The sequence below is a fragment of the Xenopus tropicalis genome, chromosome 6 (assembly GCF_000004195.4).
Source record: "Xenopus tropicalis strain Nigerian chromosome 6, UCB_Xtro_10.0, whole genome shotgun sequence".
In the NCBI taxonomy this organism is placed as follows: Eukaryota; Metazoa; Chordata; class Amphibia; order Anura; family Pipidae; genus Xenopus; species Xenopus tropicalis.
In genome coordinates, this window is record NC_030682.2 from 62531945 (window position 1) to 62551509 (window position 19565).

Consider the following 19565-nt stretch of genomic DNA (forward strand, 5'->3'; position numbering starts at 1 on the left):
GAACAGATTCACTCATTTTCTCTATTTTTAAGCAGTATGTGCCTTTGGGAAATCCTGAATTGAAAATTGCCATTTTAAGTACTAAGGCCGACAACTAGGCTCATATCATTCACTGGGCGCACAAATACTCTAGGGGTACACTTAGGGGCGTATTTATTATGCTGTGTGAAACGAATTCGCCGAAAAAACGGAGTAAAAAGCTGTGTAAAATAAATGAAAAAGATCGCCGTCTGAACGCCGGATATTACGCCATTACTTTCCATAAATTCCGGTGGAAGAAAAAACGCGTAAAAAATTACGCCGTTTTTACACGGCGAAGCCTGCCGATGTGTGGTGAATTTTCTCGCCGTTTTTTACACAGCATAATAAATATGCCCCATACTGTACATGTTAGGTCACAGCAGCCAAAGAATGGACAGAGCTGTATCTTTTACTTTCACACTTCTTCTTGTTACAGTTAGAGCTGCTGATGATTTCCTGTCAGGTTATCTCTAAGGGAGCACACAGACCATCAATATGGTTGTTCAAGGTAAACGATATGAAAGGGCAATATTTACTTATTTTTGGTAAAATTCTTTAATAGGCCACCCATTAGGGTATAAATAATCTGTTAATAATTATCGGTTAAATATTCATTCTGGGGGTATATATTTTGTTTTCCTTTAAAATACATTTTCAAAATAAATATCTAAATACATGTTATCTGTATATAATTAAAAATCATGTAATTGATTATTATGGCCATTTATAATAGCTTTGCCAATGATGTTAAATCACATTTATTTCATGATGAATTCATTCAACAGAAGCTGTGAAAACTGTTACTAATGAATAACCATGCCAAACTAGGCTTCGGCGTGCATCATTATTGAATTACATTTTTATTCCAATTAGTGATGTGCTTGCAAACATTCCTCCATTATAATGTGTTTTGAGAAATTATTAAAAAATATGGATTTCATTTGAAAACAATGCAGAACAAAAGTACTATCCAAATGGCAAGGTCAAGATAATGTTTGGCAGCTGCTGGAAAACTGCTTATTCACTGTTTATTTGTTTTTAATTACTACATTTTATTTCAATGAATTCGTAAATGGACAGCCTGAACACGTAAGATCAAATTTAAAAAAAAAATATTTTTAAAGGAGCGATCTCTATGAATCATAAATGTGTTCACTGCTATGAGTCACATCACAAAGCAAGATGTAAGGTGAGGTGAGGTTTTGGGATGGACCAGTGAGGACTTATCTGTTTTACAGAAGATATATTGTGATGCCTTTCTCATGGAAATTGGAAACCAATTAAGGCCTGTAGGTGGCACATAAGTATTGCCTTGTGGCTATTATCTTTGATAGTTGTGGATTATGCATTACTGCAATTGACAAAATTCTCGTGTTTTTCTTTTGTAAAGGACCACTTCACCATAAAAATGTCTTGCTAAATTATACTTAGTACACTGATGAGCAATTGATTGCGTTTGTTTCCTGTCAGCTTTATTTATGGATTTTTTTTTTTCTTTTTCCCAACAAACTGTAGGGAAAACTAGCTTGCTAGTTTTTAGGTGTGGCGCTTCTTATGTTTCTTTTGCAAAAAACTGTGGTAAAAAATGCACTTGTTTTCTTCTAATGAGGAGTGAGTTCAGGAAGTCTCTTGCCTTTTCTGCAATTATTTGGTCATCAATGATCCTTGTGGCATGATAAAGCAGCCCCAAAGTTTTATAGTATCCTGTGTGGGTGATAAACGAGGAGCTAGAAGGTATAAGGCATTGTTTTGCAATGCCTTTATAATAATAGCAGAAAGTAACAGAATAACTAAATATCTGCATTTCTATCAGAAAATTAAAAATGGAATATATTGACTCTTATATGCTAGTGTCACCCACTGTGATCCTAGTGTAAGGTTTTGTAGGCTTCTACTGCAGCAGAAGTCATTTTCAGTGAGCCAACTTATATATATACACAAGCATAGCCAGAAAAATATCAAAACTGTGTCCTCAAGAAATTATATCACTGTAATAGAACCAGCATTGCCTCAGGGGTCCTAGCTGCCTCAGGCAGCCAAGTTGATGGTGCCCCCTTCGCTTTTTCGCATCAGAGGGAGACCATATTGCTAGTGCAGAGAGCACATAATAGCCAGAACACTACTTCCTGCTTTCAGCTCTCTAACCTCTTAATTAGTCAGTTACTTTAGGGGGGTCACATGGGACATAACTGTTGTATAATTGCTACCTGTCGTATACCAAAGCAGAAGTCCTAGTGCACTCTTAATTTATAATGATTTCAAAGCAACTACACAACATGTGTCAACTTTTATCTCAATACATTTCAGCCACTGAATGTTATTAAGTCTGTATCATTCTATTTTGGAACAATCCTCCTTGCTATGCATGGGAAACATCTGTGTATTCTGGCTTCATAAATTCACTATATATTCTTACAGTTCTGTGAAGAAATGTCTTTTGTAGTCTAAAATAAAACTCATGCTCTCATGTCACATGTAGAGACATAAGTGGATACAATGTATTATTATTTTCTGGCAATATCTGGCAATATTAGCTTATGATCTTTTTGTTCATGCTGAAAGGAATGTGAACAAATGACAGTTGGATTATAAATTCTAATACAGGTGATACTATGATCTTGGCAAATGTAATTAAAAAGAAAAAACCTTCATAATCTTGTAATGCTAAATATACATTATTTTTCACACATTAATCTGGCCAAACAATCGTCTGTATGATTTCTTTTCAATCAACCAGTTACATTTTTACCGTTTTGCAATAGGAAAAAACACATTTCGCACAACACATTTTTAGCAAGGAAAGACAGTAACAGTATCATGATGTAATAGACTATAAAAATAAATGTATATAAGAATAAAAAAATATATAAAAATAAGATATATTTATTTGCTTTTATTCTACCTAAACACCATATTTTGAAATCATTTTGCACTACTTCAAACCTCACATAAGCCATAAAGTCAATTGGAAAAATTCAGACGGTTGCAATACGCAGTGCTATGCAATATAAAATCAATACATTGCTTAATAAATATGCTGGCTTTCAAACAGCGATGCCTAGGTTCAGACAGCAAAGTGTAATGTATTTATGCCCCATAACATATTTCTGCCAGTAGAGAAATACCATCCCTGCCAACTTCCATTATTGCTAGGCCACATATCCTTCTGGCTTCTTACAAAGCAAATAATAACACTAGCAAAGTTACATTCAGTTATCCAGACAAATAGAGTTTCTTTACAAAAACCCAATACTTTTATAGGTAAACATATTTTTTCTCTGTTAATTCAGGTCTAGAAATTTCATGGGATGGAGATAGCTTTGTTGAAGTAATGGCCGCTCCCCATCTAAAAGGAAAGCTCTGTGGCTTGTGTGGTAACTACAATGGACATAAACGTGATGATCTGATAGGAAGTGATGGGGATTTTAAGTTTGATGTTGATGACTTTGGAGACTCCTGGAGAGTAGAGTCAAACGAATTCTGTAACCGTCCACAGAGAAAGACTATACCTGAACTTTGCCAAGGAACTGTGAAAGTAAAACTCAGAGCTCACCGAGAATGCCAAAAGCTGAAATCTTGGGACTTTCAGAATTGCCACTCCACAGTGGATTATGCAATGTTCTATAGGTAAGTTTCAAACTGATATTTGGAGTCACTGGGCCATGGGTATTATATGCAATAATATCAATGCAGATAAAAAGACTTTTCTCCAGCTCTTTGGTTCGCAGCATTCTATAATACGTTTTTGTTCTACAAGGACATCATTTCCCTTTGCATATGAAACCATATTAAAAGTTAGAATACTTGCTCTCAATAGCAGTTTGTTGCGTTGAGTATCATATTTCTTCTAAGTCTACAATATTGCATCAGTTTCCATACAAATATTTTATTATTTTCCCAGACATTAATCTTGAAAGGCTACAAATTTGTAGGGCCTTGTCAATGGCACCATCTCATTTTGCCTTTATTGCTATTAAAAGTTTGCGAAGAAAGAACACTCTCTGCCTTCTTCTAACAAAATATAGATATTTCAGGTTTATTTATTGTGGAGAATAGGTAAAAGGGTTCTGCTCCAAATCCTGGTTTTAACAAGGAATAAATATGAATATATACATTTCATGCACAAAGATATTGCTAATCAAGTTACTGGCAATTAATTGAATATAACGCATACAATTACAAATAACTGCCAGAAAATTATTCTTAGTTTTAATGTAAGAAGCCTTGGACTTGGCAAGACAAGACATTCTGAATCTAAACCTGGTTCTGTATAGGGCCCCTTGACCTAGGCAAATATTTATCCCCAGAACTCCACAAACTTGTGTGTGTTCAGAATATTTCCTCTAGCAGCTTGGGACTGAATTTAAAACACATAATTCTTTTTGTATCAAGAGTTATCACAGCTGTAACAAACTGACCCATTGCCAAAGGAATCACAGATGTGTCTTCTCCCCTTTGGATTGGGGATAAGAAAGAAAAAATGAAGGTTAGAGGTAGAATTTAACAAGAATTTGACCATACTGTTGTCTTTGATGAATAAGTATTCACCTGGGATAGCAACTGGCTTCTCTACAATTCCATGAGTATATTTTTATTATTTTTATATTCAGACCCATCTTTTCACTTTCCTAATACTATGTTAATGATGTTTCTTTTATAAAGTTAATAGGAAAACCACATGAATTGGCAAATAGACATTTAGTTATGGTCAAACAATTCAAGTTTCAGTAGCATCCATGGAATGCTATTAAAATGTTTCGTTTTCCGCTCTTGCAGAATTTTTAAAAAAAATTCAGTTGCATTCATATAGTTAAGGCCAGCAATGATCTAGAGTTGTTTGCCAAGAAGAAATTGGGCTGCATTGTGCATTCTACATTTTTGGCTACTTTAAGAAACTGCACCTGCACCAAAATATCGAAATTAGACTGATCTAAATCTGCATCTGCCAGACGGCATAACTTATGTCTGGTATGTCTTAAAAATATATATACGCAATAGAAAACTAGGTTAATAAAAAAAGCATTAATGTAAATACTAAATTTTTTTCCTGCAGTAAAGTTATACTGATTCCGTTAATAGTTTATGTTTCTAGATGTAAGGTCCTGCTTATGTTGCACCAGTCCAATTATAACAGTATATAGTTTGTGGACTGTGAATGGGTTTGCATTCTACCTGTTGTGCAACCATAAATATAAGTAAGAATGTAGACCACTATTGTGTGTTAAGGGCTGTAGTGAACCACCTGATGGGTGGGAATAATGTTTAGCCTTAGTAAGGTAATCAAACGTTGCTTAAATGTATAATTTATTGAAATATTTTTTTATTAATACATTTAATTTTAGTCCCCCTAGACTTACTCTAATCAGAAGATATGTTGTTTATAACTCATATTAATCATATAGATATTCAGGGGAACTTAAAAACTGCCAAGATGCAAAAAAAAAAAAAATCAAGAAATCTCAATTACATGAATCTCAAGTTACATGAATTACGGCAAAACACAATATTGCTAATTTATAAATTAGCCCCATATTGTCATCAATCCTTGTATACTGGATAAATTATTACTTAGTGAATGCTACTGTATCTGTTGCTGCAAATGTATTCTTGTTGTTTCTGTCATTAATATGAAATAATTGTGCCCTTTTAATAATACTCTGCTCAGAATATACTCAGTTGTATAAATGTTGCAAAATCAAATGGTCACATACATGTTATTTAACAACCTAAACTGATATGAATAGATCATTTTATCAATAAATTAAATAAAGGAGAACATTCCCAGCCTGCAAAACAAAATTTAGTAGAAACTCCTCAGTATATATATATATATATATATATATATATATATTTTTTTTTTTAAATATCTCACCTATTTAATGATTTTTAATACTGGTTGAACATCAAGAGTCAGTTTAGTAAAATTTAAACTTTTAAAGTATTTTTCTAATTTAAAAAAATTACAAATCTCGACTGTGACTTTAAAAACTTTATGGCTTAAACAATGTTAAAAGACAACTGGAATGCAGTGAAATCACATTCTACACTTCATTTTCATTGAGTCTTGAAAACTTAAATTGAAAAATAGCTTCTATTGTGTCCTACATGAACTAGGCACCTTTTAGATGCCGAAGTCTCAGAAATTTAGTTTCAGAAACTCGAACTGTTTAAATTGTTTGTCACAAAAAAAACTTTTAGGGGCTTATTTAATAATTTTCAGATTTGTGAATTTGAGTTTGTGTTTTAAAATTGATTAAACTTATCAAATGCTCGATTATTTATTAAAGTAGTAAACTTCTGCAAATTAAAAAAAACCCTCAAATACTCAAATATTCAAGTTTCAAACTAGAATATAACTTGTAAACTTGAACATATAGCTTGACTCCCATTGGGGCAAAGTTTTACAGTTGAGTTTTTGCGCTTAATAAATTCCAGACATTAGAGTTTTGGAAACATATCTCAAATCAAACTCGACTGCTGATAAATCTTCCTCTTATTGTGTAAAAACTCAAATTAAAATGTTGATAAATCTGCCCTCAAGAATACCACTATATAAATGGTGTTATTATAACTAATATTTTCTTTTACATTACAAAAGTTGTTGCTAAAGCTTAAGTTGGGATGGAAATCCTGCCAAGAGTAATCCTGCTATAAAAATAATACAGTGTTTCAAATATTATCTATAAATAAATTGCAATGGCTTGAATCATCTGCATGCTTATTATATATTTCTTTAACAGTCTCCTACTGGTCTAATATTTTAGAAAGCGTTCCATCCTTAATTTGAAAGCTTAATTCATATTGTGCAATTAGATCTAGAGGCATATTTTTGCATGCAGTAGATATTTCTGTGGTTGTTTTAACTGTACAGCAAATCATTATATACTTACAAATATTAAGAGATATTACAAAATGGAAAAAACATTTTAAAATATCTGCAGGTAGGAAGGAATTGTGATTAGTGATGAGCGTTTTGCTTCGTTTTGCTTTTGCGAAATGGCGAAAAAATTTGCGAAAGGCATTTGCATTTTTTTTGTCACCTGCATTTATTTTTTGTTTCAAAAAAATTCTGTGCGACTAATATTTACACACCGAATTTTCACGGAAGTTTCGCAAAACAATTGTGTCCAAAATGTGGATTTTCGCTGCGAATCCATGCCTGGTGAAAAAATTCGCTCATCGCTAATTGTGATTTATTTTTGGTTATGTATTAAAAATAGGATATTACAAATAAATGTCAGAATGAGATTTTGAGCAAAATTGTGGTCATGGTGTGTAATCACTGAAATTGCACAATTTACCAAAAAAAGCAACAGCAAAAATGCAAATGTGTACCACCACAAATCTGCCAATTTTTACGATAATGCAATCTTTTTGTGCCACAATACAGTTGCATAATTTACCAAAATACAACTACAAAAAATAAAAATGTGTACCGCCCCAAACCTTCCAACTTTTGACATAATACAATCTTTGAAAAATCTTGAATTATGAGAAAAGTAACTCACACATTGTGTTATAGTTGTGATTTTATTTGAACAATGGTTATTAGACACAGGAAACAGACCCGTTTGGGAATCCAGACCGTTTTGGTTAAATAGTAATACAAAGCTATGCAAGGCTGAAAATACAGTTTGTGAGTCAAATAAGTGTTGTTAAGGTGAAGTATGAATAAATGGAACATACAGTATACTAAAACTACTGACTGGTTGGCCAACTATATCTCCTGTGTTCCTCAGCAGTCTCAGGCTCTGCTTCCTCTGTAAATGTGTCCCTGCTTGAAAGGGAACTCCACCTAACAAGATCAGATATTCATGGATATACCCAGGGTCAGACTGGCCCACCGGGATACCGGGAAAAAACCCAGTGGGCCCCGGCGACCCAGACTCGTTCCCTGTTACTGCTCCCCTGCTCACCGGTGTCCTTCCCTGACATGTTTCACTTGCGTGTTCAGCAGATGATGTCGGGCGGGTGGCGGGAGCACCTGCAGGGGTTTGGGGGAGCAGCAGGGGTCCCTGCGAGGGATGCGGCCTGCGGGATCATCTTGGGGGGAGTGGGGCAGCCATGGTAGGCCCTGTATCCAGTCCGACCCTGGATATACCCTATAACACACACCCAGTAAGATGTAAGACATTAGGAAACCAATAAACTACCTTGGGTTGCACAGTTCCAATTTGAGTTTTTTCCCACAATTTTAGGATTTATTTGCACTAAATCTCACAAATTTGAATTAGGGTTTCAGAAACATGAATGTTCAAAATATAAAAATTTAAAAACGTAAAAATGTGCCATTTAAAAGCTGGTGAGTTCATGTAGCCAAATTTTTACAATTTTAGTTTTCCAAGTTTTTTAAAAAATTTGTAGACTTATTGGAAATGATATAGAAGAATGTAGTTGTGGAGTGTTTTAAGTTGAATGTCCCCTTTAAAAGGGTAGTTTACCTTTAAGTTAACTTTTAACATGTTCCAGAATGTCTTATTTTTTAGCAACTTTTCAGTTGGTCTTCATTTTTTGTTTTGTATAGTATTTGAATTATTTGCCTTCAGAAATGCATAATGTTATACAATATGCACAGGGAGGGATCCAAAGGTCACTGCTGTCCCAAGAGTTTCTACATGTTAGCGGTGTACAGCTGTGTTGACATTTAAGTGTCCCATGAGGGATTTATGTGTTGTTTACAAAATATGAACTATGTGAGGTGATCAATCCACATTAATTGCTTCTCAAAAAACCATTTACACTGATTCTCAGAATGAAATGCTAAATGGACTCAAGATAAGTCATTAGAGACTTGTCTTGACATTTTCATGTCTTAATGTATGTTTTAGGGTTGGACAATGGATATAAATGATCTTAGAAGTTCTCTGCATTTCCAGACATCGGTTATAATCTCAGCATCTGCCAACTCCAGCCTTTATTGTCATAGCCCAGTGGCACAACAAAGCAAATAAAATGGCATTCTATACTGGCAATTACTTTCCAACACTTCTTTATTGTTAAATAAGAAGGGACCAAGTAGAAAACAAGTAGCAACACTATTGACATAATTAGAGTGCCAAAATACATACAGTAAGCCTAAAAACATGTTTGCTTATAAAACCATATACGGATGCTGGTAGAATAAAGCACTGTATTTGTATAAATTAAATATGTACTTTGTGTGAAGGTGCTGCTTTCATTCATTATCAAGTTAAAGTTGTGGTATATGCAGGGCACTATTATACTTTATTATTATTATAATACATAGTGGGTTATTTAATCACAAGCACAGCCTCTGTTACTAGACATGTCAACTCACACAGAGTTTTGGGAGTTGTCCTGATTTACCACCTCTCTCTCTGGGTCACCTGCTGTCAGTCATTTATACTCTAATTTTAATCACCTCCCTGCCATTAAAAACATAGAAGTGGCACCCACAATCCTTAGAAACAGGCAGAGAAATAAGCTTATTTGAGTGCATGGTTTGGGTTCTCAATAGAACAAAAGCAGGTCTGGCACCAGGCAGGGCCATTTTGCACTTGAATTTCATCAAATCGAGGCTGGCATCTCTGTAGTACAGGTCTAGTAACTTAACAAAGTTTACTTTCAAACCAGTAAATGTTTGTAAAAATTAACAGCAGGCCCTGTATGTACAGTTTATTCCGAATACGTAAGACAATTTATATTGTGTCAGTTATTCTTTAATTTATGTTGAGCAACAAACAGCCTTTTGACCATATTCCTCCCTATAAGCAGAATAATCCAAGATTTCTGTTTTCAGTATTATTCAAGATTACACAACTGCACAAGTTTTCACAAATGTGCCTCTGTTAATGCATTTTAGCAAATATCAACTCATTCTAGATCTTTGACACTAGTTCCTGCCAGATGGGCCTTTTATTTATTTCTTATTTATTAACCCTCTTTCAAAGGTCTTTTACTAGTAAAAATATTTCTTAGGTGGGCATGCCATATGTTTTTTAAATGAACTTAAGAAATATGGAAGCTTTTGCTTTAAAATTCTTTGTATAACTTTTTTTTTATTAATTTCCTTGCCAGATAAGTTCATAAAACCTTGCCCCACTTCAAAAAGCCCTTGTTCTGTTTCTTCTAAAATAACTCTTTTAAATATCTAGCATAATGTTGTTCAGTGTTTGGCTCTCTGGCTCCCTTTGCAACAAGCTTTGTAATGCTGATGATGTTTCCACACATGTTTTGAAATTTGGTGAGGAGCAATTTTAATGTGGCTTTTGTGGTAAATCTAGTTCTGTTTCATGTCACATGATAGAATCTGGATAGTAAGGTCTACCAAATGCAGACTGCAGCCTTGTTTAAATTGCAAATTAGCAAATAAGGAGCAATAATGAGTTGTAGGAGTTGTTTTCTTAGCTCACATAAGACCAATAGACAAATGCTTTTGCTTAAAAGGTGCATGACAATTTTCTTGATACAGCTATTACATAATTTAGGATAGAAAATAATTTTACACAGTGTAAATCTGAATTTCCCAGGCGTTTTAAATAAAAATCCTGCCAAATTACTTGTGTGCTATGCAGACATAGGTCCTTCAGGAGCTGCGCCTAAGCTCAGACAACAGACCTCAAGTAATTCATGTGTTATGTAATTTGGATATGGATTTAGGTCTTAAGGAAGTTAAGTGGAAACATGATATTATTCCAGGTGTTTTGCTTTCCTCTTGTTAAATAAAATTGTGTTGGTAGTGGCAGTACATCATTGTTAGAACAATATACATCTAAGATCATATATTCCTGACAGATTTGCAATATATTAACTTGAAATAATGATTGCCTCTTCTTACTACTTGAGAAGAAACACTTGCTGTCTTCTGACATTCATAGACACATCTGGATCCTCTTTTCCAATTACTCAGTGTTAGGAAGCAAACCATTATCTTGACTTCAATGATAATGATGTAGTCATCTGTAATCTTAGATTAATTTTGTTATAGATTACATATATAAAATATGATGGAATGGAAAATATTTAACTTTACTTCAATCCATAACATTACATCAAAAGTGAAGGCTTAATACTTACGTATGGTCTATATTATCAGTTCATTTTTTTTCTCTATATATTAAAAATGCCTGTATTTATAAAATGCTTTATCCCATGATGACCTCTTTCAGGTTCAGTTGAATTGACTAGTATGGGAAGTCCTGTCCTCGGCATATAAACTCTTCCACTTATCCAGTCACAATAGTGCATTGTAATTACAAAGATGTCATGCAACTCATAGGGACAAGTGTTACTTGCATGAATGGATGTGTGAAGTGTTCTGAAACCCCGGTGTACAAATGTTAGAACAGCATTGTAAGTACATCATTGTATGTAGGTACATCTGTACTCTGGTGGTTTCAGAACACTTCACACATCCATTTATGCAACTCTCACAAGTAACACATTTTTCTATGAGTTGCATGACATCTTGGCATTCCTATGACAATAATAGGATAGTTACATTACACTATTGTAATTTGATTAATAGAAGAGTTTATATGCCAAGGACATCCTGTACTTGACCGTTAAACTGAAGAAGCTGCTTGGATGTGTAGTAAAATGTCTTCAATGATTACTCAGCAAGTCGCTCTAGATTTGTTTATACTAGATAATTTTTTTATATTTAAATAATTTAAATACACAATTTAAATGTTGGCCCAGCCCGGTGCTATATAAAAGCAATATCTATCAAGCTGGGAAGGATCAGTTTCTGTTTTTATATCACATTTAGGCTACATTGTTTGGTCATATTTTGTGGCTTTTCAATATTTGCCCCAATATGTAATAAAAGGCACTTATTTTGCCAAGGATCAGTAAACCATAGCAACCAATAAGATGTTTGCTTTTAAACAAGTGGCCAGTAAATGCTTCCTGCTTATAGGTTGCTGTGGGTTACTGCTCCTGTGCAATTGTAGTGCCTTTTATTACATAACCCCATTAGAGTATAGGGAAAGTGGCACTTGAATTAGGAGCTCTAAAATTACCAAGGTATGGAGTACTTCACCAGGCTATTTGGGAATGTAGCAGAACATCCTAAGCAACTATAATGAAAGGTATCAAGGTTTCGGTCTCTAAGGGATTGCAAGCTTGTGCCTGGCCTAGTGGGAAATGTAACACATGCGCCTTAACTCAAGTCTTAGGTAATAGGGGTAAAGGGGCAGTATACCTCCTGTTTAACACGAGTTTAGTAATTATATATGGTTTGGGATGAACACTTTTTGTCTTTTGTTTTAATCACAAAGAAGTCTATGGTTTTTGTTATTTCTTCATGCAAGGTAGGTAATACGATTACCAGAGCACAGGTTATCTCCCTGCATAATGGATTTTTGTTTATCTGTTATATGGTAATGTCATTATCTACTTTGCAAGGACCAAATATAATAGCTTGAATTTAGCTCAAGAAATAACAAAAACCATAGAATATGTAAACAAATCTGATGTTGAATAAGGGGTTATACAGCCCCTTTAGTATTGGTCCCCTGCAGCAATCACTTATCAAGTGATTACAAGTGCAATCAATAAAATGAACACAAAGTTGTGTGCTTATTGAGTACATCCAAAACACTCCATGCATTGCATGATCAACATATGCATGTTTCTATTTTGATATAGATTTTTTGGGGCAACGATATACACGAATGCGTGTCCCCTCCTTAGAGTTCACCTATTATTGCATATTTGTTACACTAAATGGCCTCTGATTTTTAAACAAAATGTTATGTGCGGGTGCCACATGACTTTTTTTACATGTTCTTATCACTACATGACATATGTTCTTTGGAAGTAGTTCTATGATGTTCTGTGATTTCCTGGAGAAAGTTTGTCAAGCTGGATACTCCTAAGAAGACTGAACACTGTTCCAAGTCTTTTACATTTAGAAATAATCACTGAGGTTCAGTAGAATATTCAGAAGCTTAGAAATTGCTTTGTCACCCTTTCTGGACTGATACCTTTAAACAACTTTTTTCCTGTAATTAACTTTTATTGTAGCATAGCTTTTTTTGTAGAAACATTGTGGAAAGTACAGTACAGGTAAGGTAAAATATATAGTAAGGTTTAGATTTAACAAGGCTGGCTGCAATTAAACTATCTGTGCCCAGCCTGCTGAATATAATGATCAATTAAATGTAGTCAGTTGGTTGTTTGATTACTTTATGACATGGGTGATGTGGGTGTTGCATAACTTTGTTTTTTTGTTCTTGTACTTTGTTTGTAATTCAGTAATAATTATAATACTGTTCCCTTTCCTGTTATAGTCCTTTTCTGTGTGTTTCTGTGTGTTTACTCAGGTTCCCTGTGTCTAATATTACATTTTGTAAAGATCAGACTTCATTCAGAGCAACAAATATGTAATACTTTTCACATTATTTTATGCAATATATAAAGGGTGTGAGCAGCAATATGATAATATACTTTATATAATTATATGATGGAGACCCAGTATTCTGATCATCTAAGTATGAGTGTGTATTGCTGTCTCCTAAGTTTCTTTGACCTGATTGCTCAGTTTATTATTATACTGCAAGACTCCCAAGTAGATACACACAATGAAAATTCATCAAAACTTTTACAGTTGAAGAGCAGTCATTCTTTCCTTTTCATGTGTGGATGTACAATATCCTTGTTACGTTATTCCAAGTTCCGATCCTTTGATAACCGGCAATGAGCAAGGGAGTATCTCAGGCATTACATTTCCTGCAGAGCACCTTCCAGATGCTTGAAAAGTCACTCTCGGGTTTGACACGTTAAACTTAATATATATATATCTCCTGGGGTATACAAACCAAAATGACTGCAAGTGTGGTCTAAATTTCTTTGAATTTTTCTGTGGTATTTTAAGGCTACAAAACTTTATAACTAAAGCTGGCCCACACAGGTCTATTCTTGTTTTATGTGTGAGCTCCTTAAATAATCATTCAGAATAACCAAAACCACATAGGATTTGGTGTGATCAATCAGATCAGCTGATAGCTGGTAATGGTGTGGTAATAGAGACACTGGAAGGTGTAAGAGAGAATTTCTTTCTTTTGAATTTTGACTGTTTCTGGTCAGATTGCACAATGCCCCTTCTGCAAAACAGTACCTTGCTTACCCATTCTACTGTTGGCTGCCATTGATTGCTAGAGCTACGTTTATTGCCCACATGAATCTCAAAGTCCTTGTCTATCAAGGATTTGCCTGACTTAGTACCATTAAGAGTATATGTTGCTTGCATATTTTTAAATGTATAACCTTACATTTATCAACAATGAATCTCATCTGCCACTTAGGCCCCCAAACTGCTTATTTGTCCAGAGCCCCTTGCAAGGATGACACTTCCTTGATGAATTTAATTGGCCTGTATAGCTTTGTGTCTAACACAGAACCCCAAAGCATCCTACTTAAAGCACTCCAAGTAAAAAATGTACCAATGACAAGCATCCACCGTACATGATCCTTTAGCTAGTTTTCTTTACATATGCAAACAGCATTACTAAAGATCAGCATATTTTAGTTTTAAAAGCAAATATGTATAAGGAACTGTATAAAAAGCTTTTGCAAAATCAAACTAGACTACATCTACTGCAGCCTCTCTATTCTATTCTAAGTGCTATCATAAAAAGCAACTGCATTTGTTTGACATGATCTGTACTTCATTCATGCTAATGATTAACATTTATAATGCCATTCTCCAGAACATACTCTTGAATGTGATCCCTTGACAAACCTTCATATAACTTTAATACAACAGATGTCAAACTTACATTCCAGGTTGAGATTGTTCTCAAATAATGAAATTGCATCAGCTTTCCTCCACTACTTGGGCCTTTTCTCCCTCAACTTTGAATGGCTGCTGCTGCAGTACAATTATTTTCATTTTTTGGTGTTGCTGTTGTTTTAAGCAAATAATTGAAATGTTTTAAAGTTATTTATGAAACAGTAGGTTGTACTTGATAGTAACAAAGCTGCATGAATTCATATTGATGGTAAATCAATCATATTGGGTTTATAAATAATTAAATGTATTTTTAAGCTGACGTAAGGTAAATTGAGATATTGTGAAACCACCACATTGACAATATTACATCTTTATTATATTAAAAATATTGAAACTATCATATTGACAACAACGCTAACATTTTACACCGCAGAATAATTCTAGTGTTTGGTTTAATTAATTATTTAGACAGTAAAAGCTATAGAGAATATGATCAGAATATGATCATAAATGCCAAGTACAGAAACGTGTACTTGGCATTTATTCATTTTGATCTTTAAAGCAGCTACTAAAAACACCTTCACATTTTTAATTTAATAAAGACAGAGTGCAGTTATAAATCTGTATAATAATATTGCTTACCCTAAATACTAGGTCTTAATTTTAGGTAATAGGAAAACATGTTGTTGGAATTTCAGCCTTACTATTTCTCCTAACATATCTGTGTCACTAGCAAAGAGACCCACAGAGAGAGGAACAATCCCTCATTAACTATATAGGCACTTAAGGGCCTCTATGATGAAATGTAAGAAATTCATATCCTCTCTGGGAGTGTGGAGTTGGGAAATGTTGGCAGCCGTGTAGGCAAAATGAGACTAAGGGCTATGTGGGTGGCCTCACACACATTTTAAATGGACTTCTGCGGCTCTGACTTTACCTAGTAATGTAATGTCCATAGCTCACACTGTTTTAATGCATTCACCAAAATGTTCATTTCATTATTATTTAAATCCTTATAATACAACAGTTAATTTTTTTCTTATATTCTGATAGGAAAATTAAAAATTTGCTACAAATCCCTCTCAATCTCACAGTCAGTGATTATCTATTCTATTGATAGTAAACATTTTAAGCCATCAAATTCGACTATTTCACATTTGGGAAAATGACCAGAAATGCTTTTAACAAGTTTTGTGTCATAAGTGTTTGAAACTCTTGCCTTTTTATGCGTATTTCGGCTATATGTGCCTGCACCCGAGCGTATTCCATTCATTCGGGTGCAGGCACATGTTGAAGGCATAGGCGGTAAAAGCGATTGCCGAAAATATCCGCCCTACGCCTCGTCTGGCATTAGCCTAAATGTTCCTCTAATTGACAAACATTTCAGCCTATACAGGTGAGTCAGTGCAATAATTACTCACTACTTTAAAAAATAACTCATCTGTATTTGATTTTTTCCTGCAGATCTTGTGTGACAGATATGTGTGAATGCCCAGTGCATAAAAATTGTTACTGTGAATCCCTAATTGCCTACGCCAGAGCCTGTTTACGAGAAGGTGTGAAAGTACACTGGAAGCCAGAACACACTTGTGCAGGTATGTATGAGTAATCTTTATCCGTAACTTTAAGAGAATAGATTCAAAATAACATTCTATATTAGTATATTATATGCTATACTATATTAGTTAATTGGCATACAATAGCTTTATAAGCAATATACATAAGCTTATAGATGCTACTTTCATTGCCGCAGTAATTTAAATTAGTTAATAAGATATCAATTTTCATGTTGTAACATATATTCATACAACCAAGTCAAAATAGTGATTAAGAACAGTGATATTATTAATTACTATTTACCAAAAATAACTTATGGTAAAGAGTGCACAACCAAAATAAATGAGGAAAGTAGAGAAAAATATAACTTTTTTATTTAGGGGCCACTAGGGACAGATTCGCTAGGTCTGTATAAGCTACTTTTAGGTGAATTATTTACAAAACCCAGTAAAATCTCTAAAGTTTCGAGACAAAAGAAAGAACTTCAAGGAAAAGGAAAGAACTTCTGCCAATGATTTCTATATGTACTCGCCAAGTTTAATCTGGGGAATTGTCGAATTCAGATTTTTAGCTGTTTAGATGCATAGTAAATCTTGAAAAAGTAGCAGCATTTTTTCTCTGTGACTTTTTTTTTTTAAAAATTGAATCAAGTTTAAAATTAAAAACCTATGGTTAGTAAATCTGCCCCTTAGAGTTTTTTTTTCATTCAAGTAAGAGTTTAGGGATGCATTGTGGTTTGGCAGAGTAGCTGTGGGCTTTATTCCATACTTCATTGCTCAGATTTAATATTTCATTATTTATCTTGGAACTTTGGCCAGGGGGCCTGCTCAACAAAGCTTTTTGTGGGCTGGGATAGATAGGATCTTCATCAGTCCCAACCAAACTATGGACTGATTTTGTGTTTTAGAATGTAGGTATGCCAATTGTAATCTAGGAAAAAGGAAACATCTTGAGCAGTGCAAGGCCACCTACATACCTTGGTTACAAGGTTAGCTAAATGTGATATACTGCAGCTCTTTACTTTCACAAACTTAAATATTAAGTTATTTAAAAATCTGTCTTCAGCCCTGACAGATTTTCACTATGCATATAGTATTGTTGGGGAAAACATTATCTTATGAGCAGAATACAGCTGGCAGGTTCTCTCAAAGGATCTCTCAAGGTTCTCCCACACGTTTCTCAGTGACATAATGTGGAAGTGTTTTGACATTTATAGTGAGGTATATTTTTCTAGAGGAAAAGATATTTTAACTAGGTGAAATTTTCCACTAACTTTAAGGTTCACTCTTCCAGGCACTTCTTGGGTGAAAGAGTGTGAATAGTGTGTAATAGTTACATAGTTACATAGGGTTGAAAAAAGACCAGAGTCCATCAAGTTCAACCCATCCAAGTAAACCCAGCACACACAACCTATACTTACCAATCTATACACTCACATACATAAACTATAAATACAACCACTAATACTAACTGTAGATATTAGTATCACAATAGCCTTGGATACTATGCTTGTTCAAGAACTCATCCAGGCCCCTCTTAAAGACATTAACAGAATCTGCCATCATAACATCTCTAGGAAGGGCATTCCACAACCTCACTGCCCTTACCATGAAAAACCACCAACGCTGCTTCAAATGGAAGCTCCATTCCTCTAATCTAAAGGGGTGGCCTCTGGTGCGTTGATCATTTTTATGGGAAAAAGAACATCCCCCAACTGCCTATAATCCCCTCTAATGTACTTGTACAGAGTAATCATGTCCCCTCGCAAGCGCCTCTTTTCCAGAGAAAACAACCCCAACCTCGACAGTCTAACCTCATAGCTTAAATCTTCCATCCCCTTTACCAGTTTAGTTGCACGTCTCTGCACTCTCTCCAGCTTCTTAAAGGAGAAGGAAAGGGTGTAAAATGTGACCCCCTAAACAGAAAGGCCTCATGTCCCTGTAGCAGATTGCTTACTTTTTTTCCTGGATATCCTGTATATTGCCTGCATTCTCTGATTTTCATAAACGCTATATTTCTTCTATTGCGGCAGCCATATTGGATATATAAATCATTCCAACATGACGCCGCATAAGTTACTGCGCATGGGCGAACCTTCTCCCTCCCCTAGACGCGAGCGCGACCTACTCTACCCGAGCTCTCCTGCTTTGTGAGATGGAAAATGCGCTCACAGTCTATGTTAAATGCGCATGCACTTCCTGAGTAGCTGGTCGTAGTGTCTGTGCAGGAGCGATGCATTCTGGGAATCTTCAGCGTTTTTTCTTCCTGTTTGGCTTCTGATCTTCTGAACAGGTGAAATATGGGGAGACTTAAGGGCACTATTGAGACAACTGAAGGTATGCCTGCAGCTTGAGATTAACTCTTTACTAGCCTTTCCTTCTCCTTTAAGGACTGGAGCCCAAACTGCACTGAATACTCCTTACCAAGGACCTATAAAGAGGCAAAAATATGTTCTCATCCCTTGAGTCAATGCCCTTTTTTATACAGCACTTTATTTGCTGTAGTAGCCACAGAATGACACTGCCTGGAATTAGACAACTTGTTATGTACAAAATCCCCTAGATATATCTCCATTAAGGATACCCCCAACACACTACCATTCAGTAGATAGTTCGTGTTTATATTATTTCTACCAAAATGCATAACTTTGCACTTATCAACATTGAACCTCATTTTCCAGTTTGCTGCCCAGTTTTCCAATTTTGTCAAATCGCTCTGCAAAGCGGCAGCATCCTGCATGGAACTTATAGTTTTGCACAATTTAGTGTCATCAGCAAAAATAGAAACAGTACTGTCTATGCCCACCTCCAGGTCATTAATAAACAAGTTAAAAAGCAAAGGACCAAGTACTGATCCCTGCAGTACTCCACTAACAAAACTGGTCCAATTAGAAAATGTTCCATCTATCCTTCAGCCAGTTCTCTATCCAAGTACAAATATTATGTTCTAGGCCAATATTCCTCAATTTGATCATTAACCTTCTGTGAGGTACTGTATCAAATGCTTTAGCAAAGTCCAAGTAGATGACATCAACTGCCATTCCAGCATCAAGGACTTAAAGACTGATTTAATCCATGCTGCCCTTACTGCCCACTTCCTCCATCCGCTGTCCTCTTTAGGAAGCCCACAAAATGAAGATTATTGCATTGAAGTGTGTTCTCTAGTTCATTTGTTTTTTGTTAAGGTTTTTACTCTTCACTCAACATGGGGAGTAAGCTGCATGCATCTTCTATGGTGTTCATCCTGTCCTTCCAGGTCTCTGTGCATTATTGCAATTTCTCATTCCCAC

The 19565-nt window shown here is 35.0% G+C and overlaps 1 protein-coding gene across 3 annotated transcripts in view; it reads left to right on the forward strand.

Moving 5' to 3' along the window:
* The window catches only part of bmper (BMP binding endothelial regulator), a 123678-nt gene that overhangs the window by 89636 nt on the left and 14477 nt on the right, over positions 1-19565 (forward strand). For all 3 annotated transcript variants that reach the window (XR_004223097.1, XM_012964815.3, NM_001044402.2), the window contains 2 exon segments: positions 3312-3648; positions 16184-16314. Coding sequence is in view for 2 of the 3 variants with exons in the window: in XM_012964815.3 (XP_012820269.2) it covers positions 3312-3648; positions 16184-16314 (468 nt within the window). In the remaining variant the exon portion in view is untranslated.